Genomic DNA, 26,838 nt, shown 5'->3' with positions numbered 1-26,838 from the left:
CCGTGGTCCTTCATATAATTATATTTTAAATATTGATTTTGTAAAAACAAAAACAATATATTTTTTTATTTATAAAATCATGCTTATCATTTATTTTACATATAAAAATCTATATCATAATATTTTTAATCAAGCATATATTTTTCAAAATTACAGTCATAAAAACTATCACAATATCAAATACATAAATAATTTATGTGAATATTCGATTAAACTTTTGTATTTATATTTGATTAAGAATTCTGTCTAAATTGTAATATTTGATAAAAAAAAAAATTAATATTTGATGCTAGGTAATGTGAAGGAATTCTAACAAAAACCCTAAATTGAGAAATTAAAATTGTTAAATGAAAAAATGTATACAATATTTTCACTTAAAAGAAAACTTAACACTAACCAAATAATTATCAGTCATCGCTACCCAACGCTAACACGAGCAGCGCGCACGGCTACAGAGTCACTGCGTTTACTCTCCACACGCCTACGGCTACCCAGCACATGCCTTGCTGAGGTAAAAAGATGGAGGATTTAACTGGCATGAGGTGAGCCACGAGTCTATGAGAGAGGAGAATCCTTGCTGACAAAACCATAGCCGTATAGAATGTGAACCCCATTCAAGACCACTAGCTGATCAACGGCCTCAGATTCACTTGATCATCTCTGTGCTTTCTGAAGCCTTACTAATATATTCCCCGATAAAGTAAATGGATTCTGTGGGCATAATGTCAGGTCAATGGATTCCTAGGCGTGTGGGGGTTCACAGCACGGGTTTACCAACCATCTCTCATCACAATTTGCTGTTTAAGACGTTGGTGATTGATGAGGGAAAAAGAAAACGTGTTTCATAATTGTAGTTTGAGTTTGAACTGTATGTGTCCCATCAAGAAGATTCAACGGAGAAGAAGACTGATATCAGTATCATAGTCATAGAAAACAGGCTGCAATATCCCGGTTTCCCAGAAAGTAAGAAGCCAACCTGCAATGTATTTGTAATAGAGAGAGGCCCTGCTTCTTGGATGTTTCGAGTAAAGGTAGAGGAGCGGGAGGAATTGAATTACAAGTGGATTGTTCATACAAACACTAATCGGGCCACAAAGACTGCAGACGACTAATTTAATCAACATGAGTGGACTGGACAAATTCTGATGATCTGGATATGCTTCCTTACTCAGATAGGACAAGAACCGTGATGGTTGACTGGTGCTTATCATTGTTGTTTGCGTGAAGGGCTGCCATAAACTCGCAAAAAAAAGCCATGTAAAAATAAAAAAAAAACCATAAAAAAGAAGGAAAAAATCTTCTCGAGTGGATATTGCTGTTGAAAAAACACTCTTGATACTCCGCCATCACGAATAAAATGATTGAAAAAATAACATATTTGTAATGGGAAATATATATATATAAAAAGAAAGAAAACTGGTAGTGCTTTTATGTCTGCGTAAACCACACCTGTCATCACATCGGCAAAACGAAAAATGAAATTCAGGAATCTTATCGTCAAGTAGATTATTCTATGGTGGGATTAAAGAATTACGTTTAAAGGAAGCAGGGAGAAACAAAACTTATGTCCTTCAAATGGCAACGTAATTTAAGAGATCCTGATTCCTGACACTTAAGAAAATGAATAAATAATTGTCTGTCTTAATGAAAGCGAATTATCTAGAAATTTTTAATGAAACAGAGCAGAGAGTATTTAGATTCTGGCCACATTGTTGTTCTGGTCCTATTAAGTTTATGATCAAGACATATTCCCTAGACAAAGATTGTAATGATGCCATGATTGTGACTTTTTTTTTTTTTTTAATGTTTATTTTCACGAATCTTAAGACCCGCCACCATATCTGACACCACTTGACTCCTTCCACCCAAGTCATCACCACCCTTAAAGGTACACGTGCTTCTTACATGCTTTGGCAGGCAGGGTTGCTTTTTTTCGAGACTTAAAGAAACGGGTCCATTTCTTCCTTCTAATTTCGGAGAGGAGATTTTTAGTATCATTTCTGTTGTTTTGTTGTCTCTGTCTTCGTGTCCCAACTGGGTTGTCATTGTTTTTATCGATAACACAGAGCAGGATGTCTTTGCAGGTCTTAAACATTGCCTAGACTCTCTGTGGTCGTTTTCTTTCTGGGCTGCCTTTTTTCAGCTTTTGTCTTTGATTTAGTTTGGGTGAGAATTTAGTTGAAATGTGGATTTTTGAGCCGGGGACTAGAATGGAGATTTCTGTAGAGATTGTCTATGCAGCATTTTCTTTGCTGTTAGTGGCATGGTTGCTGATAAACATCTTGAAACGAAGGAGAGGTGGTGGTGATTTACGCTGCAGAGAACTCGAAGCAGTGAAACAATTTACAGTGCTGTTTACTGCATTCACTGTTCTTCCTAACGTCATAATCTCGATCTTGTACCTTGGTTTTGGATTTTATGAGTATTGGGAACTAAGAATTATCACTTCTAAATCTGTTTTCTTATCTATAACCTGGATTTTAGCTACTCTAGTTGCTTGCTATTCCAAAAACAGAACTCTTAGAGAAGACAACAGGTTGCCCTTGGTCATTATTCTTTGGTGGGTCTTTTACTGCATTTTTGATTCACTCTCTGTTTCCATTCATTTGATTACCCGTTTCAGTTCCATAGAATTACCTTATCCCTGGCCTGAAGCTAATATTGCTGATTTTGCTTCCTTTCCACTGTTAGTACTGCTTTGTTTCAATGCTGTAACATTCAGTTGTAGTACCAAGACACATGATGACCTTGAAACCCCATTGCTCCAAGAAAAGCATGAGAGTTTGTTCAAAGATTCAACTTGTTATGGGAATGCTGGAATTTGGAGCAAACTTACTTTTAAATGGCTAAACCCGCTGTTTAGTAGCGGAAGGATAGAAAAACTTGAGCTATCTCATGTTCCTCCAATTCCTGCATCAGAAACAGCAAAGTATGCTTCCTCATTGCTTGAAGATTCGTTTGGAAAAAATAAAAAAGAGACTTTGAATTTGCCAAAAGCCATAGCATATGCTGTTTGGAAATCCCTGACTATAAATGGAGTTTTCGCAGGTATCTCTTTGCTTAATCTTGCATCAATCTATAGATTCTGTTTAAAAGGTTTGAGGTGCTTAATTCTGTTCATCTTCTGCAGGAGTAAACACAATTGCCTCCTATACGGGTCCTCTTTTGATCACCAACTTTGTTAATTTTTTGTCGGAGAATCATGATGATTCAGGCCACATCCATGGGTTGGTTCTTGCATTCATCTTCTTTTTCTCAAAGACAGTTGAGTCCGTAACTCAGCGGCAATGGTACTTTGGTACTCAGCGTATTGGCATACGAGTAAGGGCAGCTCTCTCAGTACTGGTTTACAAGAAATCTTTGTCAGTGAAGTTTGCAAGATCAAGCAATGGCAAAATTATAAATATGATTAATGTTGATGTAGAGAGAATAGGTGACTTCTGTTGGAACATCCATGGGGTTTGGCTGCTACCATTCCAGGTGTTTTTAGCCCTTGTTATCCTGTATATAAACCTTGGTGCTGCCCCCTCAATTGCTGCTCTCTCTTCCACAATTCTGGTGATGGTGAGCAACACTCCTTTGGCCAGTAAGCAAGAAAGGCTCCACTCCAGGATCATGGAATCTAAGGACTCAAGAATCAAAGCAACTTCAGAGACTCTCAAAAGCATGAGAGTCTTAAAACTGTATTCATGGGAACCAACATTTTTGAAGAAGCTTCTTCAACTTAGAGAGACTGAGAGAAACTGGCTGAGGAAATACCTCTATACTAGTTCAGCAATAGCCTTTCTGTTTTGGGCTTCACCAACACTAGTTTCTGTTGTCACTTTCAGTGTCTGTATTTTATTGAAAACGCCTTTAACAACAGGGACAGTCCTCTCAGCTCTTGCAACATTCCGAATTCTGCAAGAGCCCATCTACAACCTGCCGGAGCTTATTTCCATGATTGCTCAAACTAAGGTCTCGATTGATCGCATCCAAGATTTTCTAAGTGAGGATGATCAAAAGAAGCAGATTCCTTACCAAACTCCTCAAGCATCAGACATTACTATCGAAATGAAGTGTGGAGAATATGCCTGGGAAACAATTGATCAAAACTCAACGAAACCTATCATCAAAATTACCAAAAACATGAAAATAATGAAGGGTTACAAGGTTGCAGTTTGTGGATCAGTTGGGTCTGGAAAATCAAGCCTACTCTGCAGCATACTTGGAGAGATTCCCATGATTTCTGGGGCAGGAGTCAAGGTTCATGGAACAAAAGCTTATGTTCCCCAGAGCGCATGGATTCAAACAGGAACTGTGAGAGACAACGTGTTGTTCGGCAAGGATATGAGTAAGGAAATCTACGAGGATGTTTTGGAAGGGTGTGCTTTGAACCAGGATATTGGGATATGGGCTGATGGAGATTTGACAGTGGTGGGAGAGAGAGGGATGAATTTGAGTGGAGGACAAAAGCAGAGAATTCAACTTGCAAGAGCTGTCTATAGCAATTCAGATGTTTATATCCTAGACGATCCTTTTAGCGCTGTAGATGCACATACTGGAACACATCTGTTCAAGGCAAGGATCTTCCTAATATTTTTCTGCTTTTTATTTATCTCTCGTGCAACTTTACTTCCTTGTCGGTATTCCCATCTTGTTTTCTTCATATTTGGAATATTTTTGTGCAGAAATGTCTCATGCAACTCTTGTCTCAGAAGACTGTTATATATGCTACCCATCAACTGGAATTTTTAGATGCTGCAGACCTTGTTCTGGTACATAACCTGAAACTTCAATCAGATATTCAAATATATCAAGAATTTAGCCATCTCAAGCTTCTTTATCCATTACTTTTAAATGTGTATTTATAGGTGATGAAAGATGGTGTGATTGTCCAGTCAGGAAAATATGAAGATTTGATTGCAGATCCCACTGGTGAACTTGTTAGACAAATGGCTGCCCATAGAAGATCATTAAACCAAGTGAATCCACCCCAAGAAGATAACCCATTAACAGGTGGATCATCTCAGTTAAATAAAAATGAAGTCACAGAAGAAAAATTTGAAGGGCCAACTGGTACTGATAGATTTTCAAGGAAAACGCAAGAGGAAGCATCTGAAACTGGCAGAGTGAAATGGAGCGTTTATTCAACCTTCATTACTTCAGCTTACAAAGGAGCCCTTGTTCCAATCATCCTTCTGTGTCAAGTCCTTTTCCAGGGACTACAGATGGGAAGCAATTATTGGATTGCATGGGCGACAGAGAAGAGTCACAACGTCACCAGAGAGAAGCTGATTGGCGTGTTCGTCTTGTTGTCTGCTGGAAGCTCCATCTTTATATTGGGAAGAGCAGTTTTGCTGGCAACAATTGCTGTTGAGACTGCTCAGCGTCTTTTCCATGGAATGATCTCGTCTATTTTTCGAGCTACTATCTCATTCTTTGATGCTACACCTTCAAGTAGGATCCTCAGCAGGGTTAGTGTTTTTTTTATTCCAAGTTCAATACTCTTTGCTTTGTCCACCATCTTTACATGCTTCCGAGAAAAAAACATTTTTCTTGTGTTTTTGTGCTAGCAGTCGTCTACAGATCAAAGCACAGTAGATACAGACATCCCCTACAGATTGGCTGGATTGGCGTTTGCCCTAATTCAGCTGTTATGCATCGTTATCCTTATGTCTCAGGTGGCTTGGCAGGTCTTCCCTATCTTTCTTGTCATACTAGGAATCTCCATCTGGTATCAGGTAAAGCGAAAATTCTGCTTCAACTTCTTATCATTTTTTCATTAAATTAAACCATATCATCCCCATGAAGAGATATTTGGCAGCTTGGCAGTATCATGTGGAGAAACATAAATATAATTTGCATTAATTTCTTATTTGGGTGATCTCCATAGCCAAAATCCACTTAAATACAAGAACAGTTCCTTATCATTTATGCCGCACCGGCCAACGAGAAAATGCACGAATATTTTTAGTCCAGACCTTAGATGATTCATCCCATTCAACTCATATCTAAACATTGAGGTGCTTAATCAAAATTTTCTGCAGGCTTATTATATTTCAACTGCTAGAGAATTAGCCAGGATGGTTGGAATCAGAAAGGCTCCTATCTTGCATCATTTTTCAGAATCTATAACAGGAGCAGCGACAATTCGCTGTTTCAATCAAGAAGAACGCTTTCTGATGAGAAGCCTTAGCATAATTGATGATTATTCTCGCATTGTCTTTCACAACTCAGGCACCATGGAATGGCTGTGCATTCGGATCAACTTTCTCTTCAACCTTGGGTTCTTTCTTGTTCTGATCATCTTGGTCAACCTTCCTAAGTCAGCCATTGATCCCAGTGAGCTCCTCTTATCTCACATCTTTAGTGATCCAACATCACGAGAAACTATGCACACCAATGCGCAACCATGAATATTTGGAACTTTGTAAATGAATATCACAAATAGTGCCATGTCTAGTAAATGATGGAAGGGCAGATACTGACAAAACTTGAAAACAGAACTAACTTCACCTACTAGATTCTATTAAGGAAGCTTCAGAGAAGAGAAGAAATGGAATAATGAAATTTGTCTAGTAGCACATATTTGAATCAACCATCTGTAGTATATTTATTTTTCACTGAGAAGTGAAAACAAGAAAACAAATCAAAGACGATGCTATTGCTTGTGATCAATTGCTTACTGTTGTAATAATCCCTAAGCATAGTTGTGGTTGATTGTTGATAGAACATGGAAATATAGACCAGTAGAAGCATATTTACAACTTTCACTCATTTCCAGTTCTTTCATAGAAGCTGAAACGTAAACAATTTTATTCTTTTAGTTTAATGGATGGTTGAATGGATCTCAGGCTTGGCAGGGCTCGCAGCTACCTATGGTCTGAACTTGAGTGTTCTTCAGGCTTGGGTTATATGGAACTTATGCAACGTTGAAAACAAAATGATTTCAGTTGAAAGAATTCTACAATTCACTAACATACCTAGTGAAGCTCCTCTAGTGATTGAAGATTGTCGGCCGAAGCCTGAATGGCCAGTGGATGGAAGAGTTGAACTTATAGGCCTTGATGTTCAATATAGTCCTTCTCTCCCAAAGGTTCTCAAAGGGATAACTTGCACCTTCCCTGGAGGAAAGAAAATCGGTGTTGTGGGCAGGACAGGAAGCGGAAAGTCTACTCTGATTCAAGCTCTCTTTCGAGTGATCGAGCCCTCAGGAGGACAGATTCTTATTGATGGACTGGATATTTCCAAGATAGGTTTGCAGGACTTGAGGTCCAGGCTTGGTATAATTCCTCAGGATCCCACATTGTTTCAAGGAACCGTAAGAACTAATTTGGATCCTTTGGAGAAACATTCAGATCAAGAAATCTGGGAGGTAGAATCAAAACTCTTTCTCACTGAAATAGGATTTCAATATACGTTGTTCACTCAGCCAATTTGCCTTTACAGGTTCTCAACAAATGCCGCCTTGCAGATATAGTGAAACGAGACAAAAGACTTCTTGATGCACCAGGTACATATACCATTCATGTAACGAACCTTTTAGTCGTTTTTCTTTCATTTTCAGTTTTTTATATTCAATTTCTTGGGTACTGAATGCTGGAATCTGGGAATGGATCAGTTTCTGAAGATGGAGAAAACTGGAGTGTTGGACAAAGGCAGCTTGTTTGCCTGGCTAGGGTGCTGCTAAAGAAGAGGAGAATTTTGGTGTTAGATGAAGCCACAGCTTCCATTGATATAGAAACAGATAATATCATTCAAGGCACGATACGAGAAGAAACAAGTAGATGCACAGTCATCACTGTGGCACATCGAATACCCACTGTCATTGACAATGACTTGATTTTGGTTCTGGAAGATGGTAAGGCGAACTTTTCCAACATTATAAATTCCTGTGCCTCTAGCAATAGATTAAACTCACTTCCAAGAGTTTAAGGTGTTTGCTACCATGTCTACAGTTTAATGGCCTTCTAATTCTATTAAATGGGAAACACATGGATCTGAAAACTCGAGAGCAATTATTTTCTTGATTTTGGCCTCGAAACGCAATAACGAAATATTACATGCTGAGAGAAGATTACAGTGTCTGTCAGGAATGAAAAGGAAAAACGGAAATAAGAATACCAAGATGCTCTATTTCCACAAACTCCATCATTAACATTAGAATTTAGATGACATAAAGTAGCATAGCAAATCATCAATAGGCAGCATGTACTTCTTTTATATTCCTTAAATCATTTGACTATATTTCTGCCAATTTCTTGATTAATATAGGCAAGGTTGTAGAGTATGATTCCCCAGTGAAGTTGCTCAAGGACAACTCTTCTTCATTTTCGAAGTTGGTCATAGAATTCTTGAGGAGATCAATCCAAGAGTAACTACCGTAAGGATCTATCTTGAAAGCAGTGGAGATTAAGCACCTCAGTGTTTTTGTCCTCAGCCACAGGTTAGAGCCCGGTCATATATTTCGTTGGGGGATACTATACGATCAATTAACATGGCAATCGAACCCTGAGAAGTTCTAGCTGGAGAAGTGGGCAAAGGTCTGAAGAACCACGGAAACCTCTACCATAATGAGAAATTAGATCATGGAATCCTAAAGTTGAAAAGATACTTGCTCTCTAGCTACAAAAGACACTTGTTCCAAACAGAAGTTTGAAGGGATTTTTCAACGAAAAGATAGAGTGAAAGCTTCAGCAGCGGAAATTAACAGAAGTTTCGAAGATCACTGAAGCACATTCCCACTCCTTTCACTTCAAATTCGAGTGCAGATTTGCTGATCTTTGAATTTCCGTTTATTTCCTTGTTTGATTTGTTGCTCTCATCTCATACAGGGCATTTCCATGGCTGCTCAAATCAATCATGATCCAAGACTTCCAAGCACGCCTTCTGAGCGTTTGGAATGCTAGCCATGAACAAAGATATATTCATCACAGGCTTTCAGCAGAGAGCATGAAGCGGATCATGTCCCAAGTGCAGAGGCAGAAGAATAAACTGGAAACCTCTGTCCTCTAAGCACATATTATTCATGTAAATTAAAAATAAATTAAGAGCCGTGTTTTTTCCTGAAAGTAATTGAGGATGCAATGCTGAAAAGCAACACCAAAAGTCATCGGGTTGTTCATCATGGCATGATTTCTGTTTCAAGAAATTTGTATCAGTAATTTCCACTTCTCTTCTTATAGCCTGTTTGTTTAATCTATGAGAACGGGATTCAGTAGTACTTGGTGTAATTAAATTTGGAGGTGGAGGATATCGATCCTCATTGGCAATCTTCTTAGCAAGCTGGTGTAACAATTTCAGACAATGAGAGATTATGAAAAATACATGTATGCGGAGAACGAATTGATACAGTGGCTATCATCAACCCACACCAGCATCTTTCTGGATCAGCTAGGCAAATTTGCTCTCAGCAGGTGAAAGGATTTTAAACCCCGTAGAAACAAGTGTTAAATCTTGTACTGGACTAAGACTAACAATCAGTAATCGAAATCGAGAATCAATTATCGCACAAGAACTAGAAGTATACGAAAGAATAAAGCTAAAATTATTAATTCAGAAGAAAAGAAATCTGAAGATGAACAATAGTAATTATTCAATAATGTTTTAATGATAGTAAAAAAAAGTATCACATAAAAAATCTGTAGTAAAACGAAGAGGAAACAAATAATATTTGCATCGCTCTTCTTTCTTCAAATCTCGGACGAGAAAGATGCCAACGGTTTTAGTTAGTTGGAAGATCTGGGTCTGAGAAGAAACCGTTGATAGATGGCATGATCTGGGGGGTTTTGTTTCGGACAAACTTCCTCAGACCATGTTCTGCATAGTTCTCACCCTCCTTAAAGTTGTCGAGCACTCCTGCAGCCCTGTTCTCTTTGGTTACCCTGAGCCACCGATTCATTTCAATATACAATATAATCAGCAAAACCACACACTCAATAATTCCTGAGATTCATCAACATCCAACCAGCATTACCTCACTTCAGGGTTGGTGCATATATTCCTCACAAGTTGCATCGCACAAATCCCAACTGCCACGCCAACAGATGCGAAGAGTGGAAACACCTATTACATGTTCATCAAAAGAAAATCGATGGATCTTTATCTAAAAACCCTCAGACCTTAAAAAATGTAATGAATAAAATCAAGTGCAAGAGTTTTCATTTCATATGGAACGTTTTAGTGTCTTCTTTTTATTTATTATTTCTGATGATCAAAATTAATTAAAGAGTAGAGTAGAATAGAAACATGACTGCAATGTTACGGTTGGAAAGCATACCTCAGGCCTAATCCATCTCGAGGAAGCCATGGTAGAGTGACGGCAGGAGATGACAAAAAGAGAACCCCTCTTCTCCAAGATAGTTAAGCTTCGAGAGAAGGATAAAACAACAATAGGAGAGTCTGAAAGGGAAGTTATTTGTGATATTAAGAGATTTTTGTGTTTGAGAGAAACGGCCTAAAATTCAAGAGATGGAATAAAGTGCGTGAGGTGAGAGGAAAGGAAAAGGAAAAGGGACAGGTCAATGTTGATCAGCAAAAACCCACCTGCCATTAAAGAAATTACTTGCCTTCTCTTTTCCTTTACTTCATAGCCTGGCGTTTCAAGTCCACATGCACCGCCTCTCTGTCTCCCCGAATATTCTCTCCATTCACTCCTCGCTGACCAAGAACGCCGCACCCTTCTCGATTTGCTTTCATACCGGCATATTTAATTAATAATAAGTAAATGGTATCTCCAAACATAACAAAAGTGGTGTCGTGGTGTAGTTGGTTATCACGTCAGTCTAACACACTGAAGGTCTCCGGTTCGAACCCGGGCGACGCCAAAGTTCATTTTATTTTTAATTTTTTAACTTAAAGGTATTTAGGAGTCTCAAAATAATATATTTTTATTTTATAAAAATGATTTCTTACATAAAAAATATTAAAAAAATATTTTTTTTATAAACACAATTTTAAATAAACGGAGCAAAAAAAAAAAACATTGTGCTGACTATTCTTCTTGTTCTGAAGAATTGTTTATGTGTCAAAAAAAGCCTTAAAAAGTTTAGTTTTTAAAAATTTAGGATCTTTTGAGTTGATCTTAGCTTTGTACCTCAAATAGAATATAACTTGAGTTCAAGATATAATCCTAAGTGTGTGTTTGTATTTGAGGTGAAGGTTGAGGTTTAGGTGTGGAACCCATTAAAAAACAAGAAAAAACAAGAAAAAATAGCTTTTTGTGGTTGAGGTTTGTTCATAAATGGGTTGTACCCAACCACAACCTCAACCACAAAAGCAAAAACAAACACACTATAAGGTGGACCATCAACTACCAAGAATTATATCGCTTTTTGAATCGATCAATTCGTAAATGTTTAAAAGAATTTCAAGTCTTTGTTTAGCAGAATAATGAAATAATTCTTTTTATTGGATAATTTTCAACTTTCTCTTGAAAAATTGGTAGCTTATTGTTTAATTTCTGAAATAAAATTTATGAGTCATTTTGGAAAAAAATATATATATAAAAAAGGTGGGAAAAAAAATATTTGATTTGAACTTATTGCAATGTTTCAATAATGAGGACAAAAATAAGAAATATACCCCGTGTGTGTGAGCTCAGAGAGCGTATGTGTGCGTGTGATTTTTTATTTATAGTTGAGTGTATTTCTTAAGTTATTGGTCTGAATGACTCAAAATTTATCTCATAATGAAAAATAAATTTTAAACCTAAGTTATTTATTATAAGGTTCAAATACATGTTTATAACTCATTTATAATACATGTTTATAGCTCATTTATCCTAGGTGGGGTTTATGTTGATACCCTACATCCTTAGATGTTACGTAATATCAAGTTGAGATGACATGAGTCTAATTTATTTTCAAGACCATTGCTATTAAATATAGCCACGAGAGGACCACAAGAGAGAATAAACCTAACGAGTTGTCAAACGTAATGCTCTTACGTCTGAGTGCCTGTCGAGTCCAAGTGGACAAAGATCTGGCAAGTTGCCATACTAACCATTCTTGTGCATTGGCACCATACCAAGCTTAAGTGGGTGTAGGGCTAGTAAGTTATCACACTTAGCATCCTTGTGTGTGGTTGCGCGCTGAGTATAATTGGACATATGTCTAGCGATTTAGTAAACTCATCTCATTTAGGCTTGGTTGAGCGCCAAACCTAATCAAGTAAGGTTCCAATAATCTTCTTGATTTGCCAACTTGAGGTCTGGCTACGTAGCAAGCCAATTGGACATAGATCTGTTCTTGAACTCAACCATGTGCTAAGCTTAAATGAGTAAGGGTTTGATTCGCTATCATACTCGTTGCTCAGAGGCTTAGCTTTGCGCCAAGTACGAAGGGATAAAGACTTGGAAATCATTATAGGCTCCATGTTAGACGATAAAGCTCCATTTACTTATTTTTATGAATTTAATATAAAATGCTAATGCCAGAGATATTTGTCTGTTTTCCCCCATTGATATTAATGTTATGAATATCTAATCCTCTATTAAAATTAATATTAGGGATATGTCAATGCATATTAATGTTAATGTCACATATATTTATCACAATAAGTGTTATAAGGGTAGAAAGACCTCTTAAACCCTTAAGAAATATCTTTTTTACATTATTTGAAAAGTATAAATACTCCTAAAATCACATAGGTAAAGAGTTTATAATTTTTATTCTCAATAAAAATATATTTTTAATTTTATAGCATTTATTGTATCAAAACTAAGAACAAATACTTTTGTTCTCAAGAATAAATACCTATTTTTTCATTTATTGTAACCACTTACTTAAAGATTAATGATTTTATCATGCGATGATTCCAAACTCTTACTAAAAAAGATTGCTTTGCAGATTTCAGGCTCTCTATATAAAGCTACAAGTTCCTAAACAATGAAGAATATATTATTTTACTAAAACATGTAATTAACACACAATACAACCACTAAAAAATATATTTATAAACACTTTAGATTTTAGAATATTATGGATTGTTGTATTTACTTGTTAAATATTTTATATTTTTTTTATAGGATTTAATTTTTTTATATTTAATTATGTATTAAATGATAATAAGAATTCAATTCTTGCATGAAGTCGATATTTATTATTTCATTACTTATTTATCATTAATTTCTGTGTTTTAAAAAATTTAAATTTTTTATTAATTTTAAATTAATATATTTTTAGTATTTTTAAATTATTTTAATATGCTAATATCAAAAATAATTAAAAAATATTTATAACATATATTTTAATTTAAAAAATTATTTAAAAAATAACCACGCTATCATTAAAAAATAATCAAACCCGCTTTATTGATTTATCTAACACGTGTCGATAGATAAAGTAATTTTTCTCTGGACGTAAAAAATAGTCAACAAATATTTTTTTTGGAATCACCGAGATTGTCCTCCGAATCATGCTACAGAGTAACGGTAGAAAAGCATGGAAACTCGTGCCATGGCAGGAGGGAGTAGTAAATTCCAGCTTGTTTACCCAGTCACTACGCAAGCTGAGGCTCATGAAAGCTGATATCAGCAAGCAGCAGAGAGCTCCAGCTGTCCACGACCAGAACTCTCTTTTGATCGGGGGCCGCCATCTTTGAGCCGCCAGACATCACTCCCAACAGTCCCCCTTCTCGAACACTAAAACTCCCACTCTCATCAAGGGATGTGCAATACACCTCCCTCCTGAACCACTCAAAACTAACTTCAGACAGCACAAATCGCGTGAAGTTACTTTCGTGCCGCCCACGACAGAAAGAGGAGGAGGTGTTCGTTATTGATTTCAAAAGTGTTAAAATAATATAAATTTTTTATTTTTTTAAAATTTATTTTTAATATTAATATACTAAAACAATTCAAAAAATTAAATTTTAATAAAACATAAGTTGAAATTCAGAAGAAGAAGAAGAAGAAGAAACCGTTAACGTAACGTAAACGCAACTCTCTCATGCACCTTTAAAGCTCTGTTTCTTGTAAAAATCTCTCAACTGTTTTCCTTTTCTACTAACAACAATGGGTAAGAACAATGCCCTCTTCACCCCGCAATTTCTCGTTTGATTTTCTCATGTTGTTTTAATTTTAATTTTCTTTGGATTTAATTTTTTTTTTGTTTTCTTTAACACAACAGCATCCGACAAGAAGATTAAGATCGGTATCAACGGTATTTTTCTTCATCTTTCTAACATGTTTTTTTTTTTTTTTAACATGCATTAATTTATTAAACATAAAATAAAATAAAATGTGGATAGGATTTGGAAGGATCGGCCGTTTGGTTGCAAGAATTGCTCTTCGAAGAGATGACGTGGAACTTGTCGCTGTTAATGATCCTTTTATCACTACTGACTACATGGTAAAATCTTATTTTTTGCTGTAAATGTGTTTTCTTTTAATGGCAATTTCGAACTGCGTTTCAAAGATGTTTCTTAAAAAAAAAAATTGAATTTTTTATTAATTATTTTTTTAATGTTATTTTATTGTTTTAATGTATTAATAAAAAAAATAAAAAAGATATTATTTTAAAGCATTTTTTAATGAAAAAAAGAGTATCTAATACCTTCTAAATATGATGTAATTTTCAACATTATATTTTTTAAATATTATAATTACTATTTTTCAAAATCTTTTTTCAGAAATACTATTTTCTCAAACTTAACATCTATTATGATTGGCATAGTTTTGCATTTAAAATTTTATTTGAGTTTGTTTTAAAAATGCGTCTCACTTAAAAAATTATTAAAATATTTTAAATATTTTTGTGTGTATTTTTTAATAATTTTGATGTACTGATATTAAAAATAAAAAAATATTATTTTTAATATATTTTAAATAAAATATATTTTTAAAAAAATATCGCACAACATAATATCAAACATACATTTAGATAGTGTTTTGGATTGTAGTAGATAGATAACAATTGTTTTTTTTTAAAAAAAAAAATTCTTGAAAATATATCAAAATAATATATTTTTTATTTTTTAATATTAGTATATTAAAATGATTTAAAATTATAAAAAATAATTTAAAATAAAAAATTTAAAAATATATTTTGAATGCAAAAAAATAAACATACTTTAAAATTTGGAGAAAAATCCCTGTTTCTCGGTTTTTTTTTTTTTTGTTTGTTAATAAAATGTTTTGTTTTTCTTTTGGTCGTAGACATACATGTTCAAGTATGATACAGTTCATGGTCACTGGAAGCACAGTGAACTCAAGGTGAAGGACGAGAAGACCCTTCTCTTTGGTGAGAAGGCAGTCACTGTTTTTGGCGTCAGGTAAAAATAAAAACAATACTGTAAATATTAATAGTAAAATTTATTTATCTTGCTGTTTTCTTCTTCTTCTTCTTTTTTACTTGGATTTTTTTTTTTTAATGTTTATTCCTATTTCTGATCGGTAGAAACCCAGAGGAGATCCCATGGGCTCAAGCTGGTGCTGAGTTTGTTGTTGAGTCCACCGGAGCTTTCACTGACAAGGGCAAGGCTGCTGCTCACTTGAAGGTTTCTTGTCTTTTCTTTTTCTTTTTCTGCTTTAATTTAAGACAGAATCATCCAGAATGTATTGAATTAGAATCTGAACTATAATTATAGTATTTGTTTTTCACCTTAAACAAAATTTGTTGGTTCAGGGAGGTGCCAAGAAGGTTGTTATCACCGCCGTCAGCAAGGATGCGCCCATGTTTGTTGTGGGTGTCAATGAGAAGCAGTACACACCGGATCTTGACATCGTCTCCAATGCTAGCTGCACTACCAACTGCCTTGCCACCTTGGCCAAGGTATTTATCTATCTCGACGAGTTCATTTATTTGTAACCAACCATAGGTAATGGGCTACTTATTTAACAATCATCATCTTTGCCCCATGATTTACAGGTTATCCATGAGAGGTTTGGAATTGTTGAGGGTCTCATGTCGACAGTTCACGCGATTACTGGTGAGCTTACCTACAAGTTATATATATCCTGATTTATCTTGTTGGTTTGGCATTTGGGTTTGAAAATATTATCGCTCCGATGCTCTATATCCATATAAATTCAGCTACCCAGAAAACTGTTGATGGTCCATCAAAGAAGGACTGGAGAGGTGGAAGGGCTGCTTCCTTTAATATCATTCCCAGCAGCACCGGAGCTGCCAAGGTAAGGATTTTTTTGGGGGGAGATCATTGTTCGCTTATAGTTTATTGCGTAATCAATGCTCTGACGGACCTTATTCTGCTTCGTGCCTTGTCAATCCCACAGGCTGTTGGAAAGGTTCTGCCAGAACTTGATGGGAAGTTGACTGGAATGTCCTTCCGCGTTCCCACCGCTGATGTCTCCGTTGTTGACCTCACTGTCAGGCTTGAGAAGAAGGCAACATATGAGGATATCAAATCTGCTATCAAGTAAGGCGCTTGTGAGGATGATCTTCTAGTCAAAATCTTTAAGCTTATCTATATTATGATTTTATTCGTTTACTTTGATGATCTTCAGGGAGGAGTCTGAGACTAACCTCAAGGGTATCTTGGGTTACATTGAAGATGATGTGGTGTCTACAGACTTCATTGGTGATAGCAGGTAAAAGAAACGACTGTAATGTTGTCTTCGTAGACTACATGGATTGTGCTGGTCAGAACACTTGATATCTTTCTTTATATTTGCTCCAATGGTTGTGTTTCACGCTGCAGGTCAAGCATATTTGATGCCAAGGCCGGAATCGCTTTGAACGACAACTTCGTCAAAATTGTGTCTTGGTATGACAACGAATGGGGCTACAGGTACATCTCTTTCTTCGTTTCCCGATTTAGCATTCATGCTCCCTTTGCAATTGTCTCCTCCAAAGGGTTTGAAGGATTTGCAGCAACTGATACATGATTTCCATTCTCGCAGTGCACGTGTGATTGACTTGATCGTTCACATGGCCAAGACTCGAGCTTGAAGCTGAAGCAAGAATGAAGATTTGAGGCTCTTTTTTCTGTAATGTGGTTCATGAGTACAAGGTTATTATAGATTATGTCTCGAATGTTTGGAAAATAAAATAAGAATTGAGTCTGTGTCTGTGTCTTCTGATGTTGGTTCTGGATATTAAGCAAGGGCTTTCAAAGCCATACCAAAGCTCTTGAAATACAAGCATCAGATGGTTTGTTTTCTTGTTTCTCATTTGTTTTTCTCGCACTCTCCTTCCCTCTGCTGGTTTGCTTTCTTATTTTGATGATGGCATTAAAATGTTTGGATCATGAACAGAGAGGCTGCAGCAAGATGCTGAAGAGGACTTTTGTACTAAATTTATGAGACTATTCATTTATTTGCCCACCCAACATTACGAGAAAGAAATGTTTATGATTTATTGTCAGATTTTAGACTAAACATGTATTTGAAAATATATTAATCTTATTATTTACTTCAATTCCTTTAATTTGTGATTCCTTGAGAAAATTCTTATTTAATCAATTTATTTTCATATCCTTTTTTAGGAAATTTTATTTTAATATTTTTTATTTTATTTAATATCTTGGAATAAAAACTTCTCAAACATGATTGATTTCTTTTCTTTTTTTTTTAAAAAAAAAAGTCTGTAAAGCTTATCCAATAAGCCCAAGCTCTTGCTCGCCGGTTGCTGCAGCCTAATACCATCATAGTCCAACACCACAAAGAAGCGCCGGAGTTTCTCCGCAGAAGCTAGCTATGGTGTTACTGGCGGTTCAGCTCTGCAATATTTCAGGTATCTATTTTATTCTAATTGTTTATAGCTGTAGGAATTTTATTAAAAATCCAAGACAAATGAACATGGTGCCAATACTAAGAAGCTGTCTTAGAAACGCCCGTCATCTTTTTAGTCGTTCTTCTTGTGTTTATTCTCCACAATCATCTTCCCTGTTTACAAGCACTACATTTTATCATCAAGAAAAGCGTCTAGACCCTAGAAATCAGTCGAGTGCTAACTTAGTCGCTGCTAAAGTTCGTGTGGGAAGCAGTCCTGATGAGATTCTTCTGTCTTGGGCGCTCGATAAAGTGTCTAATAGCCTTGTTGACAAATTGCTCTTCCGCTTTAAGGATGATCGGAAATCTGCATTGGGTGTTTTTAGATGGGCTAGATTACGCTCTGGCTATAAACACAGACCCAAGGCGTATGATATGATGGTGGACAATTTGATCAATCTGTGAGGATGTTTGATGAGTTGGGAATTTTCTGGTTGGAGAAGAACACGGATTCTATGAACTTGTTGCTTGACACCCTTTGCAAAGAGGGCTATGTTGAGCAGGCCCGCGCTATCTTCCTGGAGCTTAAGTCGCATATTTAACCTAATGCTCCCACATTTAACATTTTTATTCATGGTTGGTAAAGCCAATCGGGTTGACGAAGCACTCTGGACTCTCCAAGAGATGAGCAAGGGTATGCTCGTCACCCTTGTGTAATCAGTTACTCCACCTTCATCTTATTCTATTGCCGCCATTACAACTTTTACAAGGTTTATGAGCTCCTTGATGAAATGGAAGCACAGGGGTGCCCGCCATATGCTGTTACCACCACCACCACTGTTTTTCTGGCCATGTCACAAAATTTTGAGGAGGCTTTACAACGAGCTCAGAGGATGAAGTCAGCTGAGTGTAAACCTGATATGACATCTACCTATAACTCCATGATTGCTCTGCTCTGTCATGATGGTCAAGTATCAAAGGCCCTTGCTCTTCTCAAGGAGATGGAAACGTTGGCACGTTTCAAGCTTGATGGCCAGGCGTTCTACCCATTGCTTAAGGCATGCTTTAGAATGGGAGACATGAATTTGTTGATTCAATTAATGGATGACACGGTGAAAAGGCATCAGCTAAGTCTTGATAGATCAGTCTATGCTCTTTTAATTCATGGCCTTTGCAGAGCAAACAAATGTTAGTGGGCTTGCCATCTGTTCAAGGAAATGATCGGTAAAATGTAGTACCAGAATATCAAACATGTCATTTGCTTTTGGAGGAGGTCAAACTAAAGAATATGTATGATACTGCTGAGAAAATTGAAGATTTCATGAAAAAATTATAAATGCATGGCACAAGCTTCCCTAATCCATGGTGAACATCTTCGAATCTTTTCTTCTTCATAAACTTATTTTTCTCCCATAGAATGTGGTATACTGATACATGAAATTTTAGCATGCTGCTGCTGTTTTTGATCAATTTAGGATGCCTTTACTGATAGCCTTTTTTCTTTCTTTCTTGTTTTTTTTTTTTTTGGCTTCTTCGTTCATTAAAGAAAAAACTGGTGTTTGGTAGATTTAGTTCATGTTTCTGCACTTGAACTGTTAATCAAATCAAGGTTTGGATCACGATTACAAAGACATGTTCCTGATAATGAATCATATAAATCAATGAGTCACAGGATTTGTAGACAAATTCAAAAGGCTAAATTACCCAAAATTATCTTGAACGGGTTGAATTGAACCTAGCTCTTGACCTTTAATTTGCTTTATTTAAATACCTCCAACTATTCATTGACTATCTTCTTTCGAAAAACTATCAATAGGCCCTCCCATGGCTTCCATCCAAAAACATGTTGTGAATGTTTCGACACCCTTATCAGAGCATGATAGTTCAAATTTAGAAGGTATTTACTTCAAGTTTAATAAGATATTGAGGTAATTTGGGGCAACCCGTTGTGTGGGGGTTAATGCACAGCGCCAATGGTGGATGATGAAAGCCAAAGGGGTTGTATTACTACCATTGATGGCGTGCTCGGTACATTAAGCTGCCTACTCGAGTTCTTAAGTTTGATATTCAACGCACCTCTGGTTTTAGTTCTATAATGCCCATGGTTTATTCTTTCTAGTAACTTGTGATGGTTGGGTGATGAGAAGAGGACTTGTCAGCTATATTTTATATTCTGAATTCACCGATTCTTAGCACGATTTCGGTCCTTTTGGCCTCGTTGAGAATACCCTAACCAAAAATGTTTTGAAGGCAAGATTTCCCATGAACACGTAACATGCTAATGACCACTGCTGATTTTTCCTGAAATAGTGGATCATATGGCAGTGGATTGAAGATAATAATTCAATTTCCCCTCTGCGTGATTTGAGTTGCTAGTTTTGGATTTGATACTGTGGTTTTGCCCTTCGTTTTGGTTCTACTAAGAGAGGTTGGTCCGCGACAACTCTCCGTTATGATCTTACAATCCAATTCCTGTTTTTAGTTTTAAGGTTAAACGTCAGTGGAGCTCATACACTCAACTAAAGATCCCAGATGACATAGCTTGTCTCTTCTCTTTGAATCCATCGAGTTTCGAATGATTTGGTAGATTACTAACTTGAGATCTTTGCTGTTTTGTGCTTGCAATCTAGTACATATCATTATCAGCTGATTTGACTCTTTGGTGCCCATCGAAGATGCATCGTCACATGATCTTGTCTGTGTGATCAGATAACTCTTAAATAATTGTAGGAAAACCATATCTCGAGATCCAATGTTGGTGACAGGTGACGAGAAGTAAAACAAAAACAAGAAGTGACTCGATGGGCCATGGAATTGCTTTCACGAGGATGTCCTCGGAGAACATGAAGCCAACCATGTGCAATAGGGGCCAGTTTTCGAGTATTTTATCAGGTAAACTTTCTTACTGTTCTTGAAAGCATCTTCCTCCCGTAGCAAATCCTCCTCCTGTCTATACATGGAAGAACTCAAACTGATTGATGGAGAATTCATTTAAGTTGCTTTCATAGAAAAGAAGTCTTGACGTAGATGATGCTTTCTTCATGTATTTCAGAACGGAATTTAATCTTGATTGACACATATAAATTGGTCTGAGAATCTAAGCGAGGTATAGCTTAATTAATCATATTTTAAGTTTGTTTTTTAAACGTTACTAGTTTGAATATTATAAATTTTAGAGTTAGCAGATGCTTATATAGTCGTTAACTTGAGGGCTCATGAGATTAATCGAGATAAACGTAAATTAATTCGGACACCCAAGTTAATATAAAATAGAGATCACCAATTAACACCCTATATGAAGTTAATCCTGAGAAGTCTAGCTCAACTGGTCAGATTCTGAGTTTGCTTTCTATAAATCACTAATTTGAGTTTCATAAATTTTAGGGTCATTGAAAGCTTATGTGGTTGTTAATTTTTGAACTAATAAAAATAATCGAGGTACACATAAACCAGTTCAGATATTGATATTAATAAAAAGAAAAGAAAAAAGAAGAGGCTGATAAAACGCCAAATAATAGGTTGAATGGCATGCACAATATTTACAGGCCTGGTTTAAATATTCGAGGGTCGGTTTGGTGAGCTGGCAGTGCCTCGAGGTGAAATTTGGATTGGCTATTGTGTTTTTTTCTTTTTGGTTCGAAGTAGAGACGGAGTGATTTCTGTGCGGTCCAATTTGTTGTCCTCTTTTTGGAATACTATTGGGAAACACGGTTGAGAAACTGTGTTTTTTATTAAAAAAAAAATATATTTTTTATATTTTTATATTATTTTTGATATATTAATGTTAAAAATAATTTTTAAAAATAAAAAATTAGTATTTTAATATATTTTTAATAAAATAAAAATTAAATTACAAAAGCTGGTGAATGGAACTGCTGCTGCTCTAATGGAAAATATCAGTCGGCATGTTACACCAACCACATGGTCGCTTCCAGCTCTTACAATAAATTGACAGCCATTGGATCATTCCTTGAGCTATCCAATCAAAGGATATGATTTGCTTGTACTACAAAATCAATCAAGGTTACAGATACATGCCAACTATTTTTTAAAAGTATTTTTTATTTTAAAATATATTAAATTAATTTTTTATTTTTCTAACATTATTATATTAAAATTATTTTATATATAAATATATTAAAAAAAAATTCATATTTTTTTTTTTTTATATCAATACATCAAAATCATAATAAAAATAAAAAAAATTATTAATTTAATTATTTTCAAAGAAAAAAAATATATTTTTTAAAAATAAAGAAACATAAATTTTTCTGCCACCCCCACCTGATTGTGCTGCTCTTAAAAGCACTTTATTTTAAGACAACAGAATCAACAACCGACACTTTCCTGGGATCTACTTAAGCAGCTAAGTTTGTAGCTGGATGAACACTAAAATGCAAGGAAGCAGCGCATGAAAGGAGAGAGCTTGCGACATAATCACGGGGGCAACTCCTAGAGCGAGAGGAAAAATTAATGAAACATCAATTTGATTGACTGATGGTTTGTAAGTAACTCGGTGGAGGTTTTTTATTAACGGAGTTGTAAAGATGCATTAGCCTGACGAACTCTCGGTTGCATTAACTGCAGAGTGAAGCCATTAATGAATGTCCTTTGTCTGTCACTGTCCTTAACCATAGTTAACAGACCGGATAATGAGTTGCGCATCCTTGCTTGGCTTTCTTCGTCCACTGATGCGAGTTCTGATAAGCTGGTGGCCTGGCTTGGGGGGACACACACACATTAATAATGAGACAAGCTTTTAATAGCTCTGAAAAAACTTAAACACATGATTATTGAAAAGCAAACTTAAGAACTGAGTGCTGGAACATATATTAGTTAAGGCCATGGATGCTTTGAGTGCATGATGCAAAATGATAATATAGAAGGGGAGGGTGTTAAATACCTTGAATAGCAGAGGATTTGATGCAAAAAGCCAAAGGTACGAATGCTATGTGAATTCGGAGAGAGTGGTGACCCATCCGTCCCTCGTTTCCTTGAAGGAAATGGAATAAAAGTTTCTTTTTCACGGGCCAAAAGGAATCTAAAGCAAGCTCCTTTTCTCCACCACGAGAAAGAAAGAAATTTCCCAAAAGGCTAAAAATCAAGTGGTCATTTTCTTTATGTTTTATCTTCTGCAAACAGTTGAAAGGCTGTTATGGCTTGGCCTGTGTATCCTTTCTTCATTTCCTCTACTTTCACAAGATGCTCTTCTTCGTTCATTGCGTGTGTAGCCTCGTTTAAGAGACAGTTGCCCTCTTTGCCTCCTGTTCCCTCTATATCATCTGGTTGGCTGTGGGTTTACTTTGATAGTTCTCTGTTTCTTCCTCTGTGCCTCGTTTAACTTCCATGAGCTGTGATCTAATTTTTATTCCTGAATTCCAATATTCCTTGTCCTTGCAACTTTCCCAAAAACTTTCTCACATAAAAAGAATCAATTCCGCTTTGAAAGGTTGAGCTAGCAATCATTGCTAGCTGATGGCCTTTCACTCTTACCACTTTTGCTCTCGTTTTCACAACTTCCCGCTGGATTCTTGAATTCTCTGCATTTTCTCGATTAAAACATCTGCTGGGTACTTACTCAACTCTACTAATTATTACTGGTTTTTATCATCGAATATAGGCAACGATGCCACCTTCGCACTTTCCTCTTAGGTGGGAAAGCACTGGAGATCAGTGGTGGTATGCGACACCCATCGATTTTGCAGCTGCTAATGGGCACTATGACTTGGTGAGGGAACTTCTTTACCTTGACACGAATCTCCTCATCAAACTCACTTCCCTTCGTCGGATTCGTCGGCTAGAAACTGTTTGGGACGACGAGGAGCAGTTCAATGATGTTGCCAAATGTCGTTCTCATGTAGCCAGGCTGCTCCTGCTAGAATGCGAAACAAAAAGAGGTCACAACACTCTCATTAGAGCTGGATATGGTGGTTGGCTTTTGTACACTGCTGCCTCAGCTGGTGACGGGAGCTTTGTCAAGGAATTGTTGGAGAGAGACCCTCTTCTTGTTTTTGGAGAAGGAGAATATGGTGTTACTGACATATTTTATGCCGCGGCCAGGAGCAGGAACTCTGAGGTTTTCAGGCTCTTGTTTGATTTCTCTATTTCACCACGTTGTGGCCTTGGCTCTGGAGGAGAGTTGGTAGAGCAGCAGAGTGAGAGTCACTCGGAATTTAACTGGGAGATGATGAATAGAGCTGTCCATGCTGCGGCTAGAGGTGGGAATTTGGAGATCTTGAACGAGCTTCTAGGAGATTGCTCTGATATTCTGGCTTATAGAGATGCTCAAGGGTCCACGGTCTTACATGCTGCCGCAGGGAGGGGGCAGGTCGAGGTAAGGCCTATTCTGTTTTGTGCTTTTTCAGTAACTCTAGATACTCGTTCTTGTACTTCTAGTTTCATGGTCAGAAGCTTTACTGATATCTTAGTTTGCTGGTGCATGGTTATCATTCCTTTCCTCTTTTCTGAGTACATGTTCCAAGTGCATTAAGTTATTATCATGTAGAAAGGGCAGCCATCTAATATTAAATGACTGGTAGAGAAAGATTGATTTCCCCCATTTGAGGAAAGGACCTGTTTGTGATGCTTTTGATTAGACTCCTTGATTGCTCCTGGTTTAATTCCCTCCCTTGTTTCAACAGTTCACATCTTTCATTGGTTTTAAGTGAATTTCTCTACCTATGATTTTAGAATATGTTAAGACACAGGTTTGCTTATGCATATGAGTTGGAGTAGGGAGGATTTCATAGGTTGATATTTATGACTTGCAAATCCTGAATAGTGCAGTTACATTATGCCATTTCCATCCAAATTTCCATTTCTGAGACCTGCCATCCTTGAAAAACATGTCTGTCGGTGTACCATTTGGATTTTTGTTGTTCAGGTGCCATTTTTATCATTAGTTCATATTTTATGAGCCTTATTCAAATCAAGAACCTTGACTTATCAAATAGGTATTAAGCCTTTTCTGAGAGACTCCCATATTGCTGTTAGCCGCAACACATACATTGGCAAACGTCCCATATTGCTGGTTCTTACAGTAAGAGTCCACTCTTTTTACTTCTTGAAAGAAATGGCCAACAGATTATAGGAGTTATCTTTCCTTTTTTACTTCTGTTTGATGGACTGGCTATCAGATGTCAGGAACGCTCCTATCTACTCATGTGGAATCTCATGATTGGAAATATTTTATATCTAGAGCCCATCTGCTGGCATGTAATTGCATACTTATCGCGAGTCCATTTCTGTTGCTATTGCCCCTTCATTTTTTATTTTTTGCTCATGCAGGGACGAATCCACTTTGTTCTTGATGGTGATATCCCTATCCTTAGGACCTAAGAAAAATAACACTTACAGAATAATCTATCCTGTTCGTGCAGGTGGTTAAGGATCTTATTACATCCTTCGATATCATTGCCTCCAAAGATTATCAGGGGAACACAGCACTGCATGTGGCTGCTTACAGGGGTTACTTAACTGTGGCAGAGGTTCTGATACTTGCATCTCCCTCACTCTCAACCTTCACAAACAACTATGGAGATACTTTTCTCCATATGGCAGTGTCAGGTTTTCGAACCTCTGGTTTTCGAAGAGTGGATTGGCAGATTGAGCTCATCAAGCAGTTAGCGAGTGGTAAAATTGTGAATATCAAAGATGTCATCAATGTCAAGAACAATGATGGAAGAACAGTTCTTCATTTGGCTGTAATTGAGAATATTCAGTCTGATCTGGTGGAACTTCTCATGACTGTACCATCAATCAACTTAAATATCCGTGATGCAGATGCCATGACTCCACTAGATCTCCTCAAGCAACGACCGAGATCAGCATCTTCTCAAATCTTAATAAAGCAGCTGATTTCAGCCGGAGGGATCTCTAATTGTCAGGATAACATAGCTAGAAGTGCTATGGTTTCCCATCTGAAAGGGCATGGTATCGGAATGAGTCCTGGCACCTCTTTTAGAATTCCAGATGCAGAGATATTCTTGTACACTGGTATCGAGAACGCATTTGATGCCAGTTGTGATGACACAAGTGTTGGTGACAAATCATGCTTTAGCGATCCAAGTGATATTGACATGGGTAACTCACTGGACAACAAAAAATCAGGTTCTGTAAATAATACTGCAAGGCGTCTCAGGTCTCTCCTTCAGTTGCCCAGGAGGAAAGAGAAAAAAGCTGCATTTATGGAATTAGAAGATGACGACCCTTTGAACTCATTTAATTTATGCCAAACCCTGGAAGACCGTCCAATTCCTCTCCGGCAGAGATACTCAAAACTGTTTTCCTTCTCAACCAACAAAAGGACATTTTCTGGAAGGAGCAGTCTTCCAAGTCCATTAACTAGAAAGAAATTTACCATCGGGCTAATGCATGGTGTTATTCAGGCAAAACAACATTTAGCCTTTTCACCTTCAAGTCCCTTTCCAAGGTCATCCCTGTCTTCGCCCATTTCATTGGATAAAGAAAAGGACATCGATATTGCAGGAACCTCATACTCAAATCAGCCATTAAAACATAAGCAAGCATCCTTCAACAAGAAGTTGATGAACCAGTACTTTTGTTTTGGTGCACAAGGCCTAACAGTGGAAGATTCAGGGACAAATCAGAGCTACAAGCATGCCACTCCATTAGTAGCCTGAATTGATTGTAAAAAGACTTGGGAGTTTTCGCAGGATCCTCGGAGAGTAGAATTTTTGTTTAGGAATCCAAAGTGTTCTTTCCACATTTTAGTTTTGTTGTGTGTATGTGTGTGTATACTGATTGTCTTAGTCTGAATAATGTTTAAAGGAGTTTTATTAATAAATATCGAAACTCTGCTATTAAATTTCTTATTTCACAGTTGAACTTTTTTCAGTATTAACTGTTTGATTCTAACAAAACTGACTATGGAATCGAACTCATATATTCAGAAACGATTACCATAATGTTGAGTGGTGAGCTTGCAAAACAGTACTATGTCATATGCTTTAATGTCCTTGCAGATATATAAAGCTGATGTTGAAGTTGATTGAAACACTTGATTCAGCGACAAGTTAAGAAACAAGACAACAACATGGCAATGACATCTAATTATAGCTGACTCCCTGCGCACTGCTTAAGACATCAGTCTCCCCCATATACGCATCTTTCTAGCTTATTGATCTAATTATATCCAGCTTTTTGGAGGAATTTTCGATCAACTA

The 26,838-nt window shown here is 36.6% G+C and overlaps 4 protein-coding genes, 1 non-coding gene and 1 pseudogene across 10 annotated transcripts; 5 read left to right on the top strand and 1 right to left on the bottom strand.

The window, feature by feature from the left end:
• Nucleotides 1-1,986: 1,986 nt before the first annotated feature.
• Nucleotides 1,987-9,162, top strand: LOC118054082 (putative ABC transporter C family member 15). 2 transcript variants are annotated; one of them, XM_073411188.1, is made up of 10 exons: nucleotides 1,987-3,048; nucleotides 3,131-4,560; nucleotides 4,671-4,757; nucleotides 4,881-5,456; nucleotides 5,559-5,723; nucleotides 6,030-6,324; nucleotides 6,837-7,357; nucleotides 7,432-7,495; nucleotides 7,604-7,843; nucleotides 8,257-9,162. In XM_073411188.1, exons 1-10 carry the CDS (start codon nucleotides 2,184-2,186, stop codon nucleotides 8,358-8,360), a joined length of 4,347 nt encoding a protein of 1,448 aa, XP_073267289.1. In that variant the 5' UTR covers nucleotides 1,987-2,183; the 3' UTR covers nucleotides 8,361-9,162. The 2 variants fall into 2 exon arrangements, with proteins under 2 accessions (XP_073267289.1, XP_034921420.1); XM_035065529.2 differs by having other exon boundaries at nucleotides 4,854-5,456.
• Nucleotides 9,163-9,554: 392 nt separating this feature from the next.
• On the bottom strand, nucleotides 9,555-10,600 carry LOC118053503 (uncharacterized). The gene is made up of 3 exons (XM_035064791.2): nucleotides 10,262-10,600; nucleotides 9,959-10,047; nucleotides 9,555-9,866 (listed from the first exon to the last, which is right to left on the bottom strand). Exons 1-3 carry the CDS (start codon nucleotides 10,289-10,291, stop codon nucleotides 9,707-9,709), a joined length of 279 nt encoding a protein of 92 aa, XP_034920682.1. The 5' UTR covers nucleotides 10,292-10,600; the 3' UTR covers nucleotides 9,555-9,706.
• A 134-nt stretch (nucleotides 10,601-10,734) lies between these two features.
• Nucleotides 10,735-10,808, top strand: TRNAV-AAC (transfer RNA valine (anticodon AAC)). Its single transcript has one exon. It is a non-coding gene; the product is annotated as a tRNA-Val (tRNA).
• Nucleotides 10,809-13,924: 3,116 nt separating this feature from the next.
• On the top strand, nucleotides 13,925-17,650 carry LOC118053494 (glyceraldehyde-3-phosphate dehydrogenase GAPC1, cytosolic). 4 transcript variants are annotated; one of them, XR_012170478.1, is made up of 13 exons: nucleotides 13,925-14,000; nucleotides 14,112-14,144; nucleotides 14,233-14,333; nucleotides 15,140-15,255; nucleotides 15,381-15,480; nucleotides 15,609-15,755; nucleotides 15,852-15,912; nucleotides 16,017-16,114; nucleotides 16,217-16,359; nucleotides 16,448-16,531; nucleotides 16,642-16,731; nucleotides 16,844-16,953; nucleotides 17,526-17,650. XR_012170478.1 is itself a non-coding variant. In XM_035064779.2 (12 exons), the coding sequence occupies exons 1-12, from the start codon at nucleotides 13,997-13,999 to the stop codon at nucleotides 16,890-16,892; spliced, it is 1,026 nt and encodes a 341-aa protein (XP_034920670.1). In that variant the 5' UTR covers nucleotides 13,925-13,996; the 3' UTR covers nucleotides 16,893-17,108. The 4 variants fall into 4 exon arrangements, 1 of the variants encoding a protein (XP_034920670.1); XR_012170479.1 differs by lacking the exon at nucleotides 17,526-17,650 and adding an exon at nucleotides 17,198-17,238; XR_012170477.1 differs by lacking the exon at nucleotides 17,526-17,650 and adding an exon at nucleotides 17,198-17,238 and having other exon boundaries at nucleotides 16,844-17,093.
• On the top strand, nucleotides 17,639-20,398 carry LOC118053483 (pentatricopeptide repeat-containing protein At3g04130, mitochondrial-like; annotated as a pseudogene).
• LOC118053469 (uncharacterized) lies at nucleotides 20,384-26,492 on the top strand. Of its 2 annotated transcripts, XM_035064747.2 has the most exons (3): nucleotides 20,384-20,545; nucleotides 23,274-23,987; nucleotides 25,033-26,492. In XM_035064747.2, the coding sequence occupies exons 2-3, from the start codon at nucleotides 23,280-23,282 to the stop codon at nucleotides 26,293-26,295; spliced, it is 1,971 nt and encodes a 656-aa protein (XP_034920638.1). In that variant the 5' UTR covers nucleotides 20,384-20,545; nucleotides 23,274-23,279; the 3' UTR covers nucleotides 26,296-26,492. The 2 variants fall into 2 exon arrangements, with proteins under 2 accessions (XP_034920638.1, XP_034920630.1); XM_035064739.2 differs by lacking the exon at nucleotides 20,384-20,545 and having other exon boundaries at nucleotides 22,785-23,987.
• Nucleotides 26,493-26,838: the final 346 nt, after the last annotated feature.

This window comes from Populus alba, chromosome 8, assembly GCF_005239225.2.
Source record: "Populus alba chromosome 8, ASM523922v2, whole genome shotgun sequence".
Lineage (NCBI taxonomy): Eukaryota > Viridiplantae > Streptophyta > Magnoliopsida > Malpighiales > Salicaceae > Populus > Populus alba.
This window is presented reverse-complemented; position numbering and strand designations above follow the sequence as displayed.

Coding starts and splice junctions, on each gene's coding strand:
- LOC118054082 (XM_035065529.2), top strand. CDS start 2,184: ATGTGGATTTTTGAGCCGGGGACTAGAATGGAGATTTCTGTAGAGATT. Junction 5,724..6,029: donor GAATCTCCATCTGGTATCAG/GTAAAGCGAAAA, acceptor AATTTTCTGCAG/GCTTATTATATTTCAACTGC. Junction 7,496..7,603: donor AAGACTTCTTGATGCACCAG/GTACATATACCA, acceptor GGAATGGATCAG/TTTCTGAAGATGGAGAAAAC.
- LOC118053503 (XM_035064791.2), bottom strand. CDS start 10,291: ATGGCTTCCTCGAGATGGATTAGGCCTGAG. Junction 10,048..10,261: donor CGAGATGGATTAGGCCTGAG/GTATGCTTTCCA, acceptor AACATGTAATAG/GTGTTTCCACTCTTCGCATC. Junction 9,867..9,958: donor TGCACCAACCCTGAAGTGAG/GTAATGCTGGTT, acceptor TCGGTGGCTCAG/GGTAACCAAAGAGAACAGGG.
- LOC118053494 (XM_035064779.2), top strand. Junction 14,145..14,232: donor GATTAAGATCGGTATCAACG/GTATTTTTCTTC, acceptor AAATGTGGATAG/GATTTGGAAGGATCGGCCGT. Junction 16,360..16,447: donor GATATCAAATCTGCTATCAA/GTAAGGCGCTTG, acceptor GATGATCTTCAG/GGAGGAGTCTGAGACTAACC.
- LOC118053469 (XM_035064747.2), top strand. CDS start 23,280: ATGCCACCTTCGCACTTTCCTCTTAGGTGGGAAAGCACTGGAGATCAG. Junction 23,988..25,032: donor CAGGGAGGGGGCAGGTCGAG/GTAAGGCCTATT, acceptor CTGTTCGTGCAG/GTGGTTAAGGATCTTATTAC.